The sequence below is a fragment of the Brachycentrus maculatus genome, unplaced genomic scaffold (genome assembly GCF_059751285.1).
Source record: "Brachycentrus maculatus isolate JH-2025_06_01 unplaced genomic scaffold, ASM5975128v1 h1tg000179l, whole genome shotgun sequence".
In the NCBI taxonomy this organism is placed as follows: Eukaryota; Metazoa; Arthropoda; class Insecta; order Trichoptera; family Brachycentridae; genus Brachycentrus; species Brachycentrus maculatus.
Genome location: NW_028280930.1, coordinates 959,091 through 980,257, shown reverse-complemented (window position 1 = coordinate 980,257; position 21,167 = coordinate 959,091). Strand labels below are relative to the sequence as shown.

General features: G+C 35.4%; 1 protein-coding gene across 2 annotated transcripts in view; it reads right to left on the bottom strand.

The window, feature by feature from the left end:
* Positions 1-8,944: 8,944 nt before the first annotated feature.
* The window catches only part of tio (zinc finger domain-containing protein tiptop), a 320,884-nt gene continuing 308,661 nt past the window's right edge, over positions 8,945-21,167 (bottom strand). Inside the window, exons 3-4 of one of the 2 annotated variants that reach the window (XM_088262397.1) lie at positions 18,815-18,998; positions 8,945-13,866 (exon numbers count right to left, since the gene is read on the bottom strand). In XM_088262397.1, the coding sequence (XP_088118523.1) occupies positions 10,578-13,866; positions 18,815-18,998 (3,473 nt within the window). In that variant the 3' untranslated portion in view covers positions 8,945-10,577. Of the gene's footprint in view, positions 13,867-16,098; positions 16,297-18,814; positions 18,999-21,167 lie in introns of those variants that run through there. The other variant, XM_088262398.1, reaches the window with a different exon arrangement.

Sequence of the window (21,167 nt, the reverse complement as noted above, 5' to 3'; positions counted from 1 at the left end):
TAACATTGCAACATTTACAACAAATGTTGTAAATAAACACTACTAGTTCGAAAACTGAAGATATTCTCATCGACAAGTTTATATGCAAACTGTTGATTAGAACATCTATATATCTCGAAACTAGTGGTATTTCCTTTTTAAAAAACTGAAAAGTGGTCTTGTACAAGTGTTTTATTTTTATATTTTGATGTAATTACAAACGTAATACTTAAAAGATATTTTCAATGAAGAAACGACTTAATTGCATAATATGTATAGCGGATAAAATTAAAATTACACGTGTGCCCTAGTTGGTAGACTGACAACACACTGACATACGACTACATCATGCAAAATTGCAACCCTGTTTTTTTAAGAACTACATTTTGCAGTTATGAGAAAAATTCCAGTCGTAATGACACATGAATTCTAACTCGCGTGATGTTGCAAGCATCAGAGAACTCTGAGCTCCTACATATTCCTGTTCCCCTGTCTCCCGCCGCACCCTCCTGTCCTTCCGTCGCGAGACAAATGACACCCCAGACGTAGAGCATAAATCCACTTATTATAGTTTATAAGCCAAATTATTTACTGGTGAAATGTGCCGGACACATGCGGATACCTTTCCACGGGGCATGTGGCCGAGATTTATAGGATCAAATCAAAGGAAATTTTCCTTTCTGATAACTTCTGGACAGACTCGGCATTTGTTTTATGGAAAGCAAATTTGTTTCAAGCGATGTGATCGCGTCCGTCATATTTTGGGACCATTTTGGTCCGAATGACGTACAGCTACCCGACTGGTCTTTCTTACATGCAATATTATATTATTCGATCCGGACCATAAGTCAAACTCCTGAAAAAATACCGATTGATACCGAAAAATACCGAAAATACCATAGCAACGTTATTGCTTGGGTAGGTATAATATTTCACAAATAATTTATTTATTTGATTCATATGACTTTTCGAAGACGCCTGTAATTATGGTGCATACTTCAGCGGAATATAAATAAAACGGTAAAATATCTCATTTTATTGACTGAATGAATCCCCTCAACAGTGAATTTCAAATAGATGGTACACAAATTTTATGAAATATATTAGATTAGACTAGTGTGTACACTTCTCTCCAAATCTTATCCATAAAGTTCCTGATTGGTCCACACTAGCTTTTCCCTCTTGTCCCAACACAGATGAAAATAAAACTTTTTTTGAAGACTCCATTTAATTATCTATAAACCTTGTACATAATAAGCAAGGTAAATATTAAATGCATCTCCCATTATAAAAAAAAAACCCTTATCCGTACCATTACTTTTATTATCTTTATTTTAAACTCTAATGTGAAGTGTGAAGTGTTTAAATATTTAACAGTATAATCAAAATAAAGTTAAGTGAATTTAAATATATACATGTATATTATATATATGTATGAACATTTATAGTATTCGCTATGTCAATAATTTGCTGTCTTTATCATATTTCGCCATCAATTATTTTTTGTGTTGTTTTTTTTTATCAATGACACAATGACATTGCATTTTATAGATGATAACGTATCAATATTGTTCAGTATATTGACCGCTTTGGGTGATAGCAGCATGTCGTTGCGGAATATTACAATATCACGCAAGTACCAGAACCCTATTTCCCCGCAAAGCACATTTTGATCGATGAGAAATCGTTTCTTTTACATGTTTATCACAATTCACCTCGCTCATCTCATCCGAGACGGTCCACACTTCACTCGCGGTGTCAAATCGCCGGTGCCGAGAGCCATCCAACCCGCATGAATCAGTGTCACCATAAATACGAGCCCATCCATCGGCGGACGAAAAAACACATTTTTGCAATTCAAATTTGGCGCGAATGCCAAATCGATTTTTCAAAATATCACTCCGGTGACGCGAGGCCGACAATGACGTATGGGGGCGCCACTTCTTCGACCCCAGAGGCTGCGAGTTAGAGAGGGATGGAAACATACCCCTAAATACCCCTAACACTTGTTGAGGCTGCGGAGACTGTAATCGCTCAATGTGCGGATGTACCGATGGTGTTTCGTGAAATTGATGAACTCACTAATGGAGCTTGAAAGCTCGGTTCACGTTTATTTGTGGCTTATTTACGGAAATTTGATGTGAGAATTGGTGAATTAGATGGATTGTTAGGCATTCAAAGTACGTTAATTTATTCATCGTAACGCATAAACCGACATAACGTACGTTAATTTATACATCGTGATATATGAGTTGGTTCGACCGAAATACGTTATTGGTTATAATTTATCAATCAATTTAACGAGAGCGTCATTTAAATGTAGCTCGTGACTGATTCGAAAATAATATTCTTCATATTTTTAATGAAAAATCGAGTAAACAAGTTGACAACATATATTTAGGAAATGTAAGGAAATATAACAAATATGTTTTATTTTTTTATTTTCTTGTTATCACGTATTGATTTGTCTGGAATACAAGCGCATGCAATCATTTGACGACTGATGTGTGACTATATGAATGTTGTAATATTATTTTATTATTACTATTACTTTTCTCAACGTTTTGAGAGTAAATAAAATATTTTTAATTTAATTTTTACTTGGTAAATACCACTATTTCTCAAAATCTATTATTTAATATCTATTATACGTGTTTCAATGCGTTCCGCATCATTTTCAAATACTGTAGGTACGTGAAGCTAAAATAAATAAATAAATAAAAATACGTCAGCTGCTACCCCCCTCTTCAACCTTCAACATCCCAAGGACACAAATCTAAAATTTAGACTTAGTTTCACATACGGTGTTTGAAAACGATGCGGAATGCAAATTAAAAATAGATAGATTTTACCACAAAGTGGCTGCGGAATCAATTAATGCAATGAAACAAATTTCATATTCAAAACCTATTTATTTCAATATAATTTTTTAATGCGGAGCCTTTAAGTTAACTGATAAAACATGAAAATTAAATAATTAAATAACTTAGTTTTAACCACTTTTTTATTAATACAATTTAACCTACCGGTTTCGACAAGAACCTTGTCATCATCAGGGTTTATTTTAATTCAAAAATATTAAAAACATTAAAATACTCTCACCAAAAACTTCCACACACTCAGTAAAAATCCATTCAAGAAATGATAAAACATACTTTGTTATTTTGATATTACATCAAGTAATTTGTTTTATTACACCAACTGACCTGTCCAGATGTTAATTAAGCAGAGATTTACAGTGCGTGTCAATTAGGGAGAAACCGGTCAACGAGTTGTCTTCTCTTATGACTTGAGGTATTTTGAAGTCACTGTGACGTGTTTCAGCTCAAAGAGAAGTTCTTTGAAAATAGATATCATTACTGACAAAGGAACAAGCCAAACAGGTAGATTAGTTTATTTTCTGTTGCTAGGTGGCTGACTTATCATCATTTATATGATTTATTTGACAAATCAATTATCTTTCTTAAACATTAAACTTATTTTTTTAACTTTATATAATTAAACAACTTTATTTTAACCACTTTTTTATTATAAGTACACTTTAACCTTTAAGGGTTGTTTAAATTCTTAAATATTAAAATACTCATGATAAATAACATTCCCTTACCAAAAACTAAATCCTAAATGTTATAGTGCATTGCGTTTTTAATGTTTCAGAATTTAATAAACCCTGATGATGACAAGGTTCTTGTTGAAACTGGTAGATTAAATGGTACTAGTAATAAAAAAGTGGTTAAAACAAAGGTGTTTAATTTGATAAAGTTCATAAAATGTGCCACAAAGAATCTGCGAAAAACCTTCAAGAAATTATTTTTTTAAATTTATGAATGAGATTTATATTTGTCCGCCTCCGTAGTGTAATGGTCAGCGAGCTTGCCTACCATACCGGAGGTCCCGGGTTCGATTCCCAGGGGGGTTAAATACATATAAGTAATTTTTTTCACTGTAATATTTTTTCAATATTACCCTGGACTGGTACCTGCAGCGGAGGGCTGATCACCTTTCCTTCATGTGTTAACGATCAAGATAACACTGCATTTATATGATGCAGTGCCCTATGCACCATCGAGGTGCGGAAAAGGGTTCGAAGTGAAGTATGAATGAGAAAAATTTATATTAAAAAAAATAGTTTATTAATTACCAAGCTTTACTGCAGGGGTAGGCAGAGAGAACAGGACGCCACACCACTCTGTCTTTGCAAACAATCTTCTCATCTTTCATATTCATGCATCCTCTTGTACTTGCCCATTATTCCGACCCCTGACCAGAACACTTTCAAGTACCTGAAATACTTAATCTGGCCAAGTTTTCATTGGTGTTCCTCTGCTCCAATTACATTCGCCTCATAATTTTGATTTTCTGTTCTTACCTCACTCATTCGTTCTCTATATCTAAACCATTTTAACATACATTTCTTAGCTCTCTTCGTCCTCAAGTTGTAGGTTCTTCTATCATAGACAACGACACATATGCCACGCCTTCGAATCATGTTATCTTTCTGTAGCATCCATGGATTATTTGGTCTTCTTTAAGATGCCTTTCGAGGAAGATCCATGGCGATTGCCTAATTTTATATACCTTTGCATATGTACATACACGTATAAAAATAATAATAAAACCCTTATCCGCACCCCAATGGTGCATAGGGCACTGCATCATATACACGCAGTGTTATCTTGATCGTTTTACATACGAAGGAAAGGTTATCAGCCCTCCGCTTCAGGGACCAATCCAGGGTAATATTGAATAAATATTTCAGTGTAAAAATTAACTAATATTTATTTAACCCCACCTGGGAATCGAACCCGGGACCTCCAGAATGGTAGCCGAGCGTGCTGACCATTACACTACGGAGGCGGAGATATTTATTTATTTATTAATTAGGAAATGTAATGCGTATTTTATTTCATAAATTCAAATATATTTATAATTCATATTTGAAGCACTTACTTTGCGATTTTCCATTTCATAATTAAAATGTAACTTTGTTTTAAAATCACTATAAATATCTTATTATAACTCAATTGTAATGTCTACCCGAAGACATTATAATTATGTGAAAATAAAATGTTTATAGTGATTTCAAAACAATGTTACATTTTAACTATCAAATATGTTTGACAATGCGCATACAATGAAGAGCAATCACCTACCTAACATAGTTTTTGCGATTAATCCTTTGCGATACTTCATAATGTTTAATCGTAATAATTTTTACGCGTTTTACATATAATACATGAAATAAATTTAGTTTTTTGAACTGCAGGGGAATTCCTGTTACATCAAAATGAAATATATCAACATGGAACTTATGAGACCGTTGCACAGTAAATATTTTAATCAATTAAAAAATTAATTCGTAAATACGGTACGAAAGCTTTGACTATTGAGTGGATAGACGATTCGAGTCGACTACAATAACGATGGTATAATTTAATGTTTTCTTATATCTGGAGCATACACTTCTAGAGAGTTTCATTTTGAAAATAATTTTCAAAGATATGACATGACAATTTAGTTTAACCGTCCGCGTCCGTCTGAAGTGTTTGTCAGTCTGCCAACAGCCAGACATACCGTACGTATTCTATGAAAACGCTTTTCAAATATATTGCGTTTTAATTAATCGTTGCAGTGCATCGTGCCATAATGAGGAATATACCTATGTACTTAACACGTTGGATGCGGCGTACGCGCCAGGCGCGTACTTATTAACATTTACCCATGCGAAATACGCGCTAGGCGCGTATTAGTAATAACTGATGACAATGAGTCAAATAAATTGTAAGCATCAGTACGTAATTGAAAGTATGCCCTTACAGCTCTTTGTAGTGACACAGTAACACATAAAAATGACAGTGTGTAATGAACAAATATAATATTAAAGAATGAATGTATAATTCGCGAGTGTATATGCAGTTTTAGTCCCCTCGATGACTTAGGTTTATACTCGTTTGTCTTAAAGTGAGTATAAACATGAGCGGCTCGTGAATGCTACACACACAAAAAAACAGTGTATGCTAGTATCTCCAGAAATAAATTTCGTATAATTTAATTTTTTAAATACAATTTTAAAGTTTTTATAACTTCTGTTTTGTCATAATCTCTTATATCAAATCAGCGGAGCCATACGCTGTCTGGTCTGGTATTTTATGGCCCCACGGTTGGGGCGGTACATACAGAGAAGTTAATATACGAGGCATATTAATTATCAATTAAATTGATTTAAAACTTTTTTACATAATATCGGCGGGCTTATTGCAAAGAAGCAATATCTTGCCAATCAATACGCATTGCTCATAGCGGACAATGGTCCTTCTTGACACGTAAGCATTTTTTTTTTCGATTGCATTGTTGTTTCATATATTCTTAGTGCTTTCATTGTTTCATAAGTATGGTGAAATTAAATACGTTTTAAATGTTTTCTTTCTATTTTATTTATTTTCTATTTAACCAGACTAAGCCATAGGAATGCGTGGCAGGGTACAGTTAGTCTTATTTACATAGAATATTGAGCTATTTTTACATATCCATTATTATAATTTTGAATTTTGTTATTGGAATAGTATAAAAACTTATTTTGTGTAACTCATATATGTGAATGACTTGATTGATTAACTATTCTGTAAAATTCAAAATAAAATAAAATAAAAATTACTGATTATATTTGTGTTTTTCATATTATGTATACTGAAAATTTATTCTACAACTATTGGATTAAAACCTTCTTTATTATTAATTTCTTCACAAATTTTTAATTAATGTTTTACTTAGTAAATACCACTAATTCTTAAAATCTACTGTTACCCGTGTTTTGATGCATACGGTGTTTGAAAATGATGCGGAATGCATCGAAACACGTGTCACAGTAGATTTTTAGAAATAGTGGTATTTACCAAGTAAAACATTAATTAAAAATGGATAGATTTTACCACAAAGTGACTGCCGAATCAATTAATCTTCACAAATTATCTCTTCATCGAACGTAGATCCAATGTATTAGAATAATACTTGTAATCCTACAATAATATAAAAATTTCTATTGAAAATTGACATTATCTATTTTTCATATAGAAGAAAATTTTTTTTTTACATAGGACCACGAAGTATCAAGTTTGCTTTTTTGATGTGTAAAACAATCTCATATTTGTTATTATCGTATTCCTTCTTTCATTGGTAATAACTTAATGTGGTAATACAATTTAAAGTCATCTCGTGCAAATCGTTCCCTTCCTTTTGTATTGAGTTTTTCTTAACGCTAATATCTATCTACTTAGGTCTTAGGTCGCGGTCACGATACGTGTGTTAAACGGTACAACACCGAACGGCGAGCGGCAGCCGTCGACGCTCAGACTATTCTACCGTATATAATTGACGCTCATCGCTTGCCACTCGCACCGTGACTGACATCTTAGGGCTTTTGACGCCTTACAGATCTGCCGCCGTGGCTTTTTGCAAATAAAAACATACTTTTATTTTTAATCTGTCAATATATATACTCATTTGTTACTGTGGTGTCTTAGAGTATTAAGTAGCATGTTTAAATGGTTCAAAAATATCTCATTTGTGCGATTTGTATTTTGTACATCGAGCAATTTGTTCGGTCAGTTCAATTAGTTGAGGCAGACAATGATGCAAAACTTAATGATTCCAAGAAAAGTTGAATATTGATAGATCAAAGAAGATGTTATGTGGTCGTTGGCTCATTACATTTAAATATGAGGGTGAGAATCTGACTTTCGCTTCAGCGTCATTCTCAGCATCTTGGGCATCTCTTGAACCACATCATGGTGTATTCAGGCCAAGGATTTAGATGACCATACCTACAGGTGATAAATATATTTTGCTTAAAAAAATATTGAGGAATTAAATTTAAAAATTGGAAAATTTCGATGTTTAAGGTTTTTAACGTGGGCTTTTGATAAACATTAAGATACAAACCTTTTTCCATATCTAACAAATTCTAAAGGAAGCTCTGCTGCAGTGACTTGTATCCATATAATTAAAAATAAAATGTTCGTCTGTTCAAAATCTTAAACCTGCTTAAGGTAATTGACCGATTGCATTGCATTCCAATTCCTGCGCATTGTTATTTTACGTATGACAGGAAAATCATGTTTCTTGAAATCATCTATGGCAGTGCCATCTTTAAACATAATATCAATACACGCAATAATGAACATCGGTCATGGTAAACAGCGTGCTTCTTGACAGCTGCTGTCACTTTTTTTCAGCATTTTCAATGTTTTCGAATTGTTTCGTAGATTTTTAATATTTTCCTTGCTTCATATGCATTATGAAATTATGCATGTAAGAATTGTGTGCTTTTTTTCGTTCTTTTCCATTTAGCCAGGCTAAGCCATTGCAATGAGTCACCGAATACAAACTAGTTTAAAATAAATATTATATGAATAGATCTGTTTATCACATATAGGCACTTTTATTTCTGAGAAGTTTTCTCCTCGTGAGGAATAAATATTGCCAAACTTAATGGACTGAAAAATGTGGCCGCGAAAATATGTTACTGTTTCTGAAATATTTAAAGCAATAAAATGATAGCTTTAGGATTTTTTACGTTGGTAATTTTAAGTTCATTTAAGCTGACATATTTTTCAGTTTGTGAAAGTTTGACACAGTTTTTAGAGGAGTATTTGTTTAGCCTGCTTTTGTTTCACTTCTTTAAAAATTATGTATTACTTTTGTTGAGGATTCTTCAAAAGTTTTTTCACTCAGCATTTTCATTCAATTTGATAATTGGTGATTTAGAAAGAGTTTTTATTTTTAAAGATTTCAAATTGGATATTCTTGAAAATGGTTCATTGATATTTATTTACTTTCGAAAGGGTGTTACTTCTTTCCAAAAAAGTAATTTCAAAAGAGAGAAATATAAAGGAAAAAGCATGTATGCAATTTTAGGGTATATAGGATATTGTATGATTAAGTGTAAGAGTAAAATAAAAACACCAGATTGTCATTGTAACATACATATTCTTTTGAGCTTTTATTTGCATTTTAATATACAACAAAATATTAAATAAGATAATTTGGTAAAATCAATAATAATAATTATCAAGAATGAGCAAAATTGTCTTGATCAGTAGTAGCGTATACATTATGTTTGTCATATTGTTTATGGGTTCCATTTATCAAGTAATAAGACATTTATATGATAATAATTATTGTAACTCTCAGATAAAATACAATATTTTCATTAAAAATTCTCATGGAAGAATTGTAGATTATGGGATACGTATACGAATGTTTTGTTAATTTTCACAATGTCTGAAATGAATGCTTATCGCGATATACAGTATAACTTTATCAATAAATATCATGTATTAAGGAAATAGGTATACTTGTTTTAACTTATCATCTAGATCATTATTTACAAATAAATTTCATTCGATATCGGCATCTCGCGGGAGAAAAATACTTCAAAAGCATCGAGTCTCGTAAATGTTAATCAATTGACTAATCACTGCCTATCTTATTAAAATTATATCACTACGTACGGATTTCCATAAATTTAAACTATACATGAGAAAAATAACAAACATAACTCGAATTCAATAAAAATATTATAATCTGGCTAATCACAAACTAGCGGGAAGGCAGAAGTCGTAAGTACAGACGCCAGTGTCTCTTATCAGAACGCGTTCGAGGAAAAGCAGTAAATATATAGACCGCCAAATATTACCAAAATTACACTTCCAAATTCTTAATTTTAACTTTTGATTATTATAATATATAGAACCTGAATAATAATTTTGACTATTAATTTAACACGTATACTCGCTAAGTATTATTCAGTACCAAACCACCGACCCGGAGTTAGGGTGGGGTATGGACTGAGCCAAGGGGCAACTATCTATTCTATCTAAAGACGGCACAGGGCAATCGTATGTAACTTCGCGACCAACCCTAGTGACTCCAAACTATCGTCGTTTAGTACGTGTAGATGGCACTCGTATGTTATACTAAAAATGCAAACCTGCCAAAACTCAATACGATAGCGAAGAACGATATAAAATATGTATGAAGCCGATGAGTATTTCGAGTCACTAGGTGTGTCGACAATTTTCCATCAAAATAAATCTGGACAATCCGCCATCGCGCGATCAGATCGCGAAATCTCCCTCCACATAGCCGATAATTTTATAAATTATTTAACCCACAAATTTGAGAAATGCCGTTAAACTTAAAACTACGACTATCGAGAATATTAAGTATACTGAACATTCACACGGGAGTACAATGTCAATCGTTATACATGAGTTGAATTAGCCTAGAGCTTAAAGGACTATGGCGTACTCGGATATAGGTCGTCTGTAGCGAGATATGGTAGCATCACATGCGGTACCGGCTACCGGCTACCGGCTACCGGCTACCGGCTACCGGCTTCCTGCTCCGTGCCGGTACCCGCCCCCCCACTCGCCTTCTTACTACTCCTACACTATGTACACATGTACAGCAGACAGGAATGAATCGCGAATTTTATTCATTTCATCGAAAAATGTATAAATCTATATACTACACGACTCGCATTGAGCCATCGAGAAAAAGTCCGATCTAATGCACCTTTAACAATATTGTATACATATTCACACGTACTTGCTGGACAGCTGCTTAGCTAGTTCGGTATACTTTAAAAATTTAGAATGAGGACTCTCTTCAAAGTTCGGAGGCTGCGGAGGGCTCCGTGATCCAGTGGGGGCTCCACCGGTAGACGACGAGTTAGCAGCGCTGCTCCCTCCGCCGTTCTTGCTCGTAGGAGAGTGGGACGAGCCGCTCGCTTGTTGGGTCGACCTTATAGCTACGGGATCCGGAATAACTCCATCCTTGACGAAATGCATTTTCGACAGGTGGTGCCGATACGCTCCTTTGGATATAAATGGAGTATCGCAGAAAGCACATTTCATTATTGAATCAGCAGTCATAACAGCGTCGTTGCAAGCCCAGCTGAAAGCTAAAATAGCCCCAGGTGTAGGGCCAGTCTGGGCTGCTGGTGATGGAGCGGATCCACTACCAGTCCCGCCAGATGAATTTTGGCCACTTCTATGATTAGGATGATGATTCTCAGTCTTATCACAAAGCTTCTGCAGTGCGGCTAAAGGGTGGCTACTTCCTCGCTTGCCGGAACTCGTGCCGCTTTCATTTCCTGCTGCTCCACCCGAAAGGCTGTCAAACATAGATGATAGGGCACCTAGGCTCCCGGAAGGCTTTCTATCTGCACCAGGTGTACTCCGAGGGGTTGCAGACCGGTCACTAGCAGGGCTGGCGCTGTTCCTCGATGGGCTGTGATGAGGGTGCCCATGAGGACTAGGCCGAGGACGAGGACTAGCGCTACTATCCCTTCGTTTTATCAAATTTGTAGGCAAATGTGTCTCTTCGTTTTCCACTGTATGCCTACTACCCGGACGGTTTAACCTATCTTCTTCATCTTCTATTTCTTTTTTTATATTAACCGATCCTTTCGAGAGATTTATACCTTCCTCTCTCTCTTCTTCATCCGGTATTTCCTTTTTTACTCTGATGTCGGAATTATGTTCATCGTGAGAATTCATTCTATCAGAAAGAGGAGTTTGTCCCCGTTTTGTTTCAGGTGTGGTTCTCGGAGTCATATGATAAGATGGGGGATCCATTTTGCGATCAGGCGTAAGAGATTCAACTCTACTGCTGCCCCTCTCTGACATGGAACTAGATTCGCTGCCACTACGTTCGCGACGCCCGTAGTTTTGGGCTTGCTGATGGTGGTGATAATTTCTCAGCAAATTCATGGTTTGCGCATCAACTAGCGGCTTAGTATAATCCACACTTTCATCGATTCCTAATCGTTTCAAAATGCTAGATCCAATAGGAGCATGTGATGGGGCACCGGGTATACCAGGAATTGATCCGTGTCTTGACCGTGAGTCAAAACTCTTTTCAATGAGTTGTTCGATAGCATTTAGTACAGACGGAGAAGAACTCTTCTCTGCTCCACCGCTATTATCTTTCGGATTAGGAGAGAGATCAGTTGCAGATGATGGAGATCTGTGATGGCGAGAACCTGGAGATGGAACGTCGTCATTAATACTCTTTCTGCCTTCTCTGTTAGTAGGAGTAAGATGTCCGACCATCAAAGGATTTTCAGGGGGTAGAATATTATTTGACATGAGCGCGTTTTTCAACAAATTCCGCTGACTGTTGGTTATAGGCCCACCCACGCACTGCCGTATATGTTCAACAAAAACTGCAGTCTCTATTTTTTCTCCGCATTTTTCACAGGTTATGCGACTACTTGCACTTATATCTCTTATGGGTTTAACGGCTCCTAAATTAGAGCCGTCACCATTTTTAAAATCATGTTGGGCCCTTTCAAGTTCCAACAATTTTCTAACGGGCAGAGATTTTTTCCTCTTTTCTCGAGTCTGTCGTCGTCTTCCTCCACTCTCCGTGATTGATCGCATTATGTGTTCCTTATAGTGAGAATTTTTAACCATGTGATTACTCAACTCCTTCAACGAGCTAAATGCCTGATCGCATACCTTACACGTAAGAACTGCGCTTACATGACTACTTGTGCCAGTGGCAGGAGCACCCGATGGTGTGTTTCCAGGTGGCCCTTGAGTTGTTTTATTATCATCGGAAGACTTCCACGAAATTATTTGTTCTTGAGAAATAATATTTGTGTAATGCTGAGTTTGTTGCATGTGACTAGTCATTTCTGCAAGTGATCGGAAACTTTGTCCACACCACATACATTTTAATATTTGACGCGTTTGTTCAGCGCCTTTTCCTAACCAAACATCTTGCCCTCTTACTAGTTTTCTTGGAAGTGGCATCGTTTCTTTTATAAGGAGATTGAGATCATTTTGATTGGGTTTGTTAGATCCTCCAGATGCAGACGTACTATTAGAAGAAGCAGAAGGAGAAGAAGTCGGAGGCATTCTTTGCGGAGGAGGAAGATCGGGAGCCTGGCTTGGAGGAACCGGAACATTGACTCCGCAATGCTTTGCCTCTTTCATGTGAACAGTCATGTCGGCTAAAGTTGAAAAACTCTTCTTACACCACACGCACTTCAGAACGTCTTTCGCTTGCTCAGCTCCTTTGTTCAGCCAGTGAGATTGCCAAGCGCTATGACGCCCAGCGGCTGTCCCCGGTAGATTCGTTCCAAGGGCAGCACTTTGAGCTACTGTTCGGAATAGTTCTTCTCCTCCGAGACGACTCAGCTCACTCATTTTTTCGAGAGCTTTGGTAGCATCGCCAGGAGTCGGCGCTCCGTGCTTGAGTTTGCCATTCCAGTCAGCAACATTATTATTTTTTGGAGATAGGCCGGCAGCAGCAACTGCAGCAGCGAAATAAGGTAAATGTGAGGCTACTGGTGAAGTCCAAGGAGAAACAACCGGTTTGTATTCCGAATGTCTCGAACTCTTCCGAGCTGGAGGAGACGTAGACGGATCACCGGGACCTCTCTTTCTGCATCCGACGGAGAGATCTAGAGGACTGTTCTCGGAAGGTCCGCTTAGATTGACCGCATCATCATCTCCGTCGTCATCTTTGTCGTCATCCCTTTTGGTACTGAAATCAAGCACATCGGAATCGTCTCTCGGCGAAGGAGTCGGCGATGGTTCGGGCGGTAAACGACCGGTCAGCAACGGCAACAGAGGGGGAGGTGGAGATCCCCGGCCGGATAGAAGAGGAGAAACGGCCGCCAAGGGTCCCGCGAGGAGCCTCTGGTGAGCCTGGTGGGCCGCAGCCGCGGCTCCCAGGTACGCGGCCATGGCGGCCGGTGGCGGCAGCGAGCCCGGCAGGAGGGCGGCCAGGCCCCGCGCTGAGTAGGCGGACTCGCTGGAAGGGCAGCGCGGCGCCCCGGATGACTCACGGGAGAGGCATCTGGGACTCAGGTCTCTGTGAACAAACGAAAATTAAGACTTTTTTAAAAAATGCGTCACTCAATATGTTTATTAAAAATTTCTTGCAATTTATGTCAATATTGTGACCAATATTTACTAAATTATATCAATCACAGTATGTAGGTACTGTCCAAAAAAAACCTTAGTTATTCAAGCTAGTAATAAGAAATCTATTTGTATTATTTTTATTTGCGTAACAGGGATTTTTTTCCTGAAATTATAATGTAAAATAATTGTAATGCTGATAAATATAACTTGAAGTTATCAAGTTTAAAAAAAAATCGTTTAATAAAATAAATTATGAAGAAATGCTTATTATTTTTAAAGTGGCAAAATCGGTAATCAAAAAAATCGGTAGTTTCAGAAGAAATCTTTATGAGAAAAAATAAATAACATATTTTTGATGCAGTGCTTCTTGCATCAATAGGTGTGGTAAATTGAATAAAAAGTAAGAGAATTGAGAAAAAGCTAGTAGTAGATATAGCCTGCTACCTACATAGTGAGGGGGAAGCGCGTTTGGTTACCATACTGAAGTTCCAGGGTTCGATTTCCAGGGATGTCGGAATAAACATAAGGGATAATTCACTCTTATGTTAATTTAATATCACCCTGGACAGGAGCAGGAGTGATCACCATGCCTTTTCGTAATAATGATCTAGATAACAATACGTTGATGAGATAGAGAGCCTTATGTACCATTTTAAGAAGAAGAAGAAGAAGATGAGGAAGGTATACGTACATATTTTAAGTTGAACTATTATTTTAAAATTATTAGCTTTTCATTTTTGAAGCAATTAAATCTTTATTATAATGATATTAAGAAAAATAAGGTCTAAATAAGATACATCGAAAAAAAGCATTATAATTCAGTAAAATCTAGATGGAGAAAAATGTTTTATTCTTAGCCCAAATAAAATAGGAGATGAATGATTACACACTGGATTGATACAGTGTTATCTTAAACCTGCCATAGTGTCTATCTGGGTGAAGAAAATATGGAAAATGTAAATAAAAATTGGTAATAATAATATCTCTCTGTTATAACGAACAGAAATCGAAATCATGAATAATTTCTACACTTCGAGGCGAACATAACTAATCGAGTTAAAAAAATAGCTTAAAGCAAGTGACTTATAAGTTTTGATTACGATCGAATTACATGTGTGGAAAAAAAACGTTTTTAGTATTTATTAAGGAATTTTCTATTTACACGAGGCAGAAAAACGATTTATCACAAACGTATAAGATGGTTATATTTTATTTTTAAAAAAAAGTAACATATTTTAATGATAAAAAAAATAACGTCCACATAATCACATACACGATTTTATTTCACTAGAAAAAACATATGTACCGGATAAAACAAATAAAAATATCCAAAAATACTAGACGTTTTCAAATACATGCAAGAATAAAAGTTTTATTGTATTAATTCAATAAAAAAAGAATCATTGAAATTTTTCTTCCGAAGAAAAAGTTTTTTACTTTCGGAAACGGACCACAGATGGCACTAGTCAACACTGAAGTTCTGAAATCGATGAATGAATCATAAAGTTTTCAACGCAGTTTTCAGCATTTTTCGGAACATTCTTTATTTTAGTTTATTATTTGTTTCATTATTTTGTTTTTAATCCAAAATAATAAAATTTAATTTTCTTGTTTGACGCACTTATTCAACCAAAATAAAGCCTAAAAGTAAATTGAACACTTAAAAGCTAAATCATTTCTCTCGAGAAAGTTTCTTTATTTCAATAATATATATTTATAATTAAAAAAAAAGAAAAGTCTTCATATATGGGAATAAATGAAAGCGCTATATTTATTTAATATAAACTTACTTGAAAACACTGATACAACATTCAATAGGTATTATCTTATTTAAAATTACGACAAAATAAAATAAAATTGGTTCAATTTGTTTAAAATAATTATTTTGTTATTACTTTTAAACACAGCTTTTATCTTTAGAAATTCATGAAAAATTATTACAAATTGAAATTTCTCAAATGTTGACTTCCAAAAATCGAGAATTCATCTCTTTTTTCGTAAAAAAAAGTTTTACCAAACATAAAAATTATTGTTTTTTTCAATTACGTAAATAAAATAAATAAAAGAAGGCTATAAATTGTTAAAATATCGAATAACATAATGTAAACAAATGACCCGGTAAACAAATAACTGTCAAATATTGTATAAAAAGACGAGATAATAAAATGCATCACAGTACCTCTTTCTGACCGAAACGCTTTTCAGCCTCCTGTCACACTCGACGATCATATTGTAGAAATAAATTTTTACGGCTTTTACTGAACCACTGGTATAATATTAAAGTCTCTCGCACATAGTCCGCGATACGAACGAACTTGCTCTGCCGCAGGCGACGCGAAGCGCACTAGACAACCGCCCCGACGGCGGTCCCGCGTGGAATGAAACAGGAACGGAACCGCGTGTGATTTACGACCGACTCGAGGTGCCCAGCATCTACCTCCCTCCTGCGCAGGGACAGGGCTATGAGCTTTCTAACGCGTTAGAGAGGAATGGACGTATCGCGTCGGCTGGTCCGGCCATGAAGGGTGCCTCCGCGCGTGCGCAGGTGGCGCGCCAGAGCGAGAGGGTGAAGAAGTTCGGGGGTGAGCGCGTCTCTCCCCCGCAGCAAGTTTGATGTTTATTTATGGTCTGGGCGCACGTTAAGTCACAGACAAGACGCGGGAAGACTGAGAGCTTTTATGTTTATCGCATTATGTGAGCGTTATGATAAACGCCGCTTTTCCACGGCCAGGGGGCGGGGGTCAGGGAAGGCGGAAGGTCTACAAAAAACATTACATGGCATCTTTTCATCTCTCCAAAAGATGTCTCTAGTGAAATTCTAGTGGTTCAAGAACAATGTTTTAAAATTCGATCATATATACATAACTTCCAAGAATTCGAGTAGTGTGGTTGTCAATCACCATGGGTATGTATGAGGAGATCCATGAATGTGGAAGAGGCGAAGAATGTTTGCAAAGAAAGAATGGTGTGGCATTCTATTCTCCCTGCCTACCCCTGCGAGAAAGCGGCGTGATAGCTAGTCAGTTAGTTTTTTGGTTGTCAATCATGGATGGAATTGGTGAATTACACACGTTCGTAAAGTGATCACTTTTGACGGTCGTAAGCCCCGTAAATGCCCAGACTTCCATATTCTTCTTTATCTTTGTTGAGATGTCGAAAAATAATATTTCTTGGCAGAACGCATACTCCGTCTTCCCAGCGCGAAAAAAGGTTGAACCTGTATTTATTGCGCTCTAGGGAAATGTCATAATATATCAATCAAAGGGGTGCATCGGACATCTGTCAGATGCACTGGGGTTGACGAGAGACGACAGGGCGGCTGGCCTTTGTTCGAAAGCTAAACTTGTCCTTTGTATAACTTTGTTTAAGCACAGCTGATATTCTATAGCTTCTTGTTTAACCTGTCAAATACAACTTAAGACACAAGTACCTAATTTATTTATTTATTTATTTATTTATTTATTGAAAAAACAACAGAATATTTAAAAAATAACATAATAAAATTAAAAAAAACAACATTCCAATTGGAGGTTTTCACTTAAGTAATCTAAAAATAAACTGTCATGTACATAAAAGTATAACTATACAATAAACTTACATTACATGTTTTTATCAAATAATGTAAAATTTTCTTTTTCGACTTCGACATCGACAATATTTCTCTTAAACGTATTTAAAAAAAACTTTATTGATGTCTATTTCATTAAGCATTACATTGCACATATCGCAGGCTCGATTTAAAAATGAATTTTGGTAGGACTTGGTGTGCATGATCAACAAGCATTATTATCCCTTTGTTGAATGTCGTTGATGTATCAAAATATTTATATATATATAAATATATATATATATATATAATATATATATATATATATATATATATATATATATATATATATATATATATATATATATATAAATATATATTTATATATATATATATATATATATATATATATATATATATATATATATATATATATATAATATATATATATATATATATATATATATGTATATATAAATATATATATATATATATATATATATATATATATATATATATATATATATATATATATATATATATATATATATATATATATATATATATATATATATATATATATATATATATATATATATATATATATATATATATATATATATATATATATATATATATATATATGTATATATATATATATATATATATATATATATATATATATATATATATATATATATATATATATATATATATATATATATATATATATATATATATATCAATACATATTACATATATTATTTTTCCCCAAAGCGTCTCAAGTCACGACGACTGTTTCGAACCCCGTTGTAGTACTCATATGTATTATTTATTGATATCTGGCACACTGACATTTAATAATAATGGCAATAAATTAATTTTACACGGTATAATAATCCGGAAAATGCTGTCTGATAGTTTAAAGATCGTTGCCGCGATCTTTCGATACTAAGCCAGTTGGTTCAAATTTATTCAAAACCTGCGTATCAATCCTAAAGAAGACGATAACGCACTAAGAGTGGGTTTATATGCAACTAGGTATTCTGTACTCCTGGATGATACGAATCCTATTTTCGGCTAGCCTTCAACAATTACTGTCAAGCCAAGTCCTAAATCAAGAGACAGTATGAAAACAGATCAGATCAATCAAAGCCTAAAATCTGGCGGTGTCAAAAGTATGCGTAATCGGAGGGCATGTATGACTAGATGCATGGATATGAAGGAAGCGAGGACGTATATATTAGGACAGAAGAGTGTGGCGTTACATCTTCTCTGCCTACCCCTGCGGGGAAACGGCGTGATGGTAGTAGTAGTATTGATGATGATTGAACGGATTGTGATTTACCTGTCAGCGTTAGGGTCCTGTATGAGCGTGGCGGGTATGCTGTGCTCTACGTCGTGATCTGCGTCCTGGTGCAGGTGGTGGGGGGGTCTCCTGCCCCCATCTCCCTCTCTCCTCCCCCTGCTCTCTTCTTCCTCCCCCTCGCCGCGGTCCTCCTCCTCCTCCCCGCGGGGACTGCCTTGTTCCTCTGAAAAATAAGATAATTATTCCTATTAGTCAATTGGTCAGTCAAAAAATTACGTTTGTTTTGCGTTTCAAAGTTATAATATAATAGAAACATAATATACAACTCCTATAGTTACGCTTATGTGGAAAGCAATCGTCTTCCCATTTTCTCTCTGACTTTACTTAAACGTGTTGATGTTAACTTTGAATAATTATATTGGTTCAGCACTCACTTTGTGGTAAAATCTAACCATTTTAATTTAAGTTTTACTTAGTAAATACGGTGTTTGACAATGATGCGGAATGCATCTAAACATGTGTCATAATAGATTTTAAGAAATATTGGTATTTACTTAATAAAACTTAAATTACAATAGATCATCAGTTATAAGTACCTTCGTACCTACACATACCACAGTTATATTAATTCATTTTTCATAATATGGTATTTCATGTAATAAAAGTTACTGAATTCGATAGGTATACTTTTCCTGATCATTATTTACATGAATCCTTGTTGATTTTTCAAAAATGCAGTATTTTGTTTATTTCATCCGGAATCAAACTTACACCGTATTTTAATAAATTTTAGAAATAAAAATTGGCAATGTATGAACGATAATATGAGAAAACGAATGCGATTCTCTAATTTTTCTTAAGTTGAAACTCAGCCTTACGTCAATGTTTTAATTATCTTCAGATTCACTGTTTGTATTACAAATTTATATGACCTATCTACCAGTGTATACAAAAGAGATTATATTTACTAGGTTTGCATTGTAGATTAGTTTTGCAAAAAGCCAAGCAATGTCAACAGCTTGTTTAATCGCTAGGCTCTCTCGTTCAGATAACAGATATTAAGAATCCCACATTCGATAAGAAGCATCAAAAGCAAACACAAATATCCGCCTAATCACGGCCCGTAACACCGGTTCATCATAAAGCTGCCGAGTCTCGGGGCAAACAGCGCTAATCCGCGCCGCTTCGGCCGTGTTGACCGCCGGCGGAGGGCAAATAGTGGGCGGCTGCTTAGAGCAATCATAAATTAATTACAAAGCTAAACGAACAGTAACCCGAGCATCTTTATCCCGTTATCTCGCTGGCCATCGGGCCAGAACAAAGGAGAATCCGCTGATAACGGCGAGAAAATGGGATACCTTTTATCGTGCGACTGTTCGACTGAGTAAATTTACTTTTCTAAGTCTGCGGAACATCATTCGAAACAGTAGACACGCTCGCAACGTATCTACTTCACGTTTGCTGTTTATTTAACGATTAAGCATTAGTTTTAATTAGGTGGATACTGCGGGCTTTAAATTCATTTTTGTTCGCAAATAAAGCACGTCTCGATATATAATATACAGAAAAGACATGACTCCTATCGATACGCTTATGTGGTAAACAATTCTACCCATTTTCTATCTGACTTCACTAAAACGTGTTGATGTTAGGTAACTCTGAATAATTTATTTTCTTCTATGTACATAATTATAAATGTACTTTGTAAATGATTCCCTTAGCAGAACGTGTAGAAGACGTGAGTTGTAGAACAATTTCTGAAGCTGAGGTGTACAAAGGAAAATATGAGTACGATAAAAGCAGACGCGGTACCCAAACTTACAACTCGAATCGCAATCACAGACTCATTTCCTGAATAATATAAGAAGACTCCGTGTGTGCACGGGGCACAAGTTGGAAGAGAAGCTCATACTTAATTAGCAGAGGCTTCGGGGTAAGAATTCAATTAACATTTCTGAATCATCCCCCGAGGGATGTTTCCCCCACCCTCCCCGATTGACGTATGGAAATTGGTCCGCGAAAAACATTAGTCGATATGTAATTAAGGCTGTCACTCGAGACTCGAGATGTTCCCAAGAAATTCAAAAGAGATCAAAGAAAATGACGTGAACGTGTTTATAATTTCCCGACTGAGAGAAAATCGAAAGACGTCATCAAAATTAAGCTTATTAATATTAAATTATTATATTCCAAAGTGTATCGCGTACGTTAAATGTTAATGTAAATATTAATTAAAATTCTTCTGCTCTTGGCAATGTATCTATACAGCTAAATTATGTTTTAAAATTTTCCGCTGTTTCATTATGAAGGTAACTTCTATTAGTACTAACGCGAGTACACTTTACAATTTATGTTTTGTACTGACATTTCTTGGTGGAACTGCATTTTATAG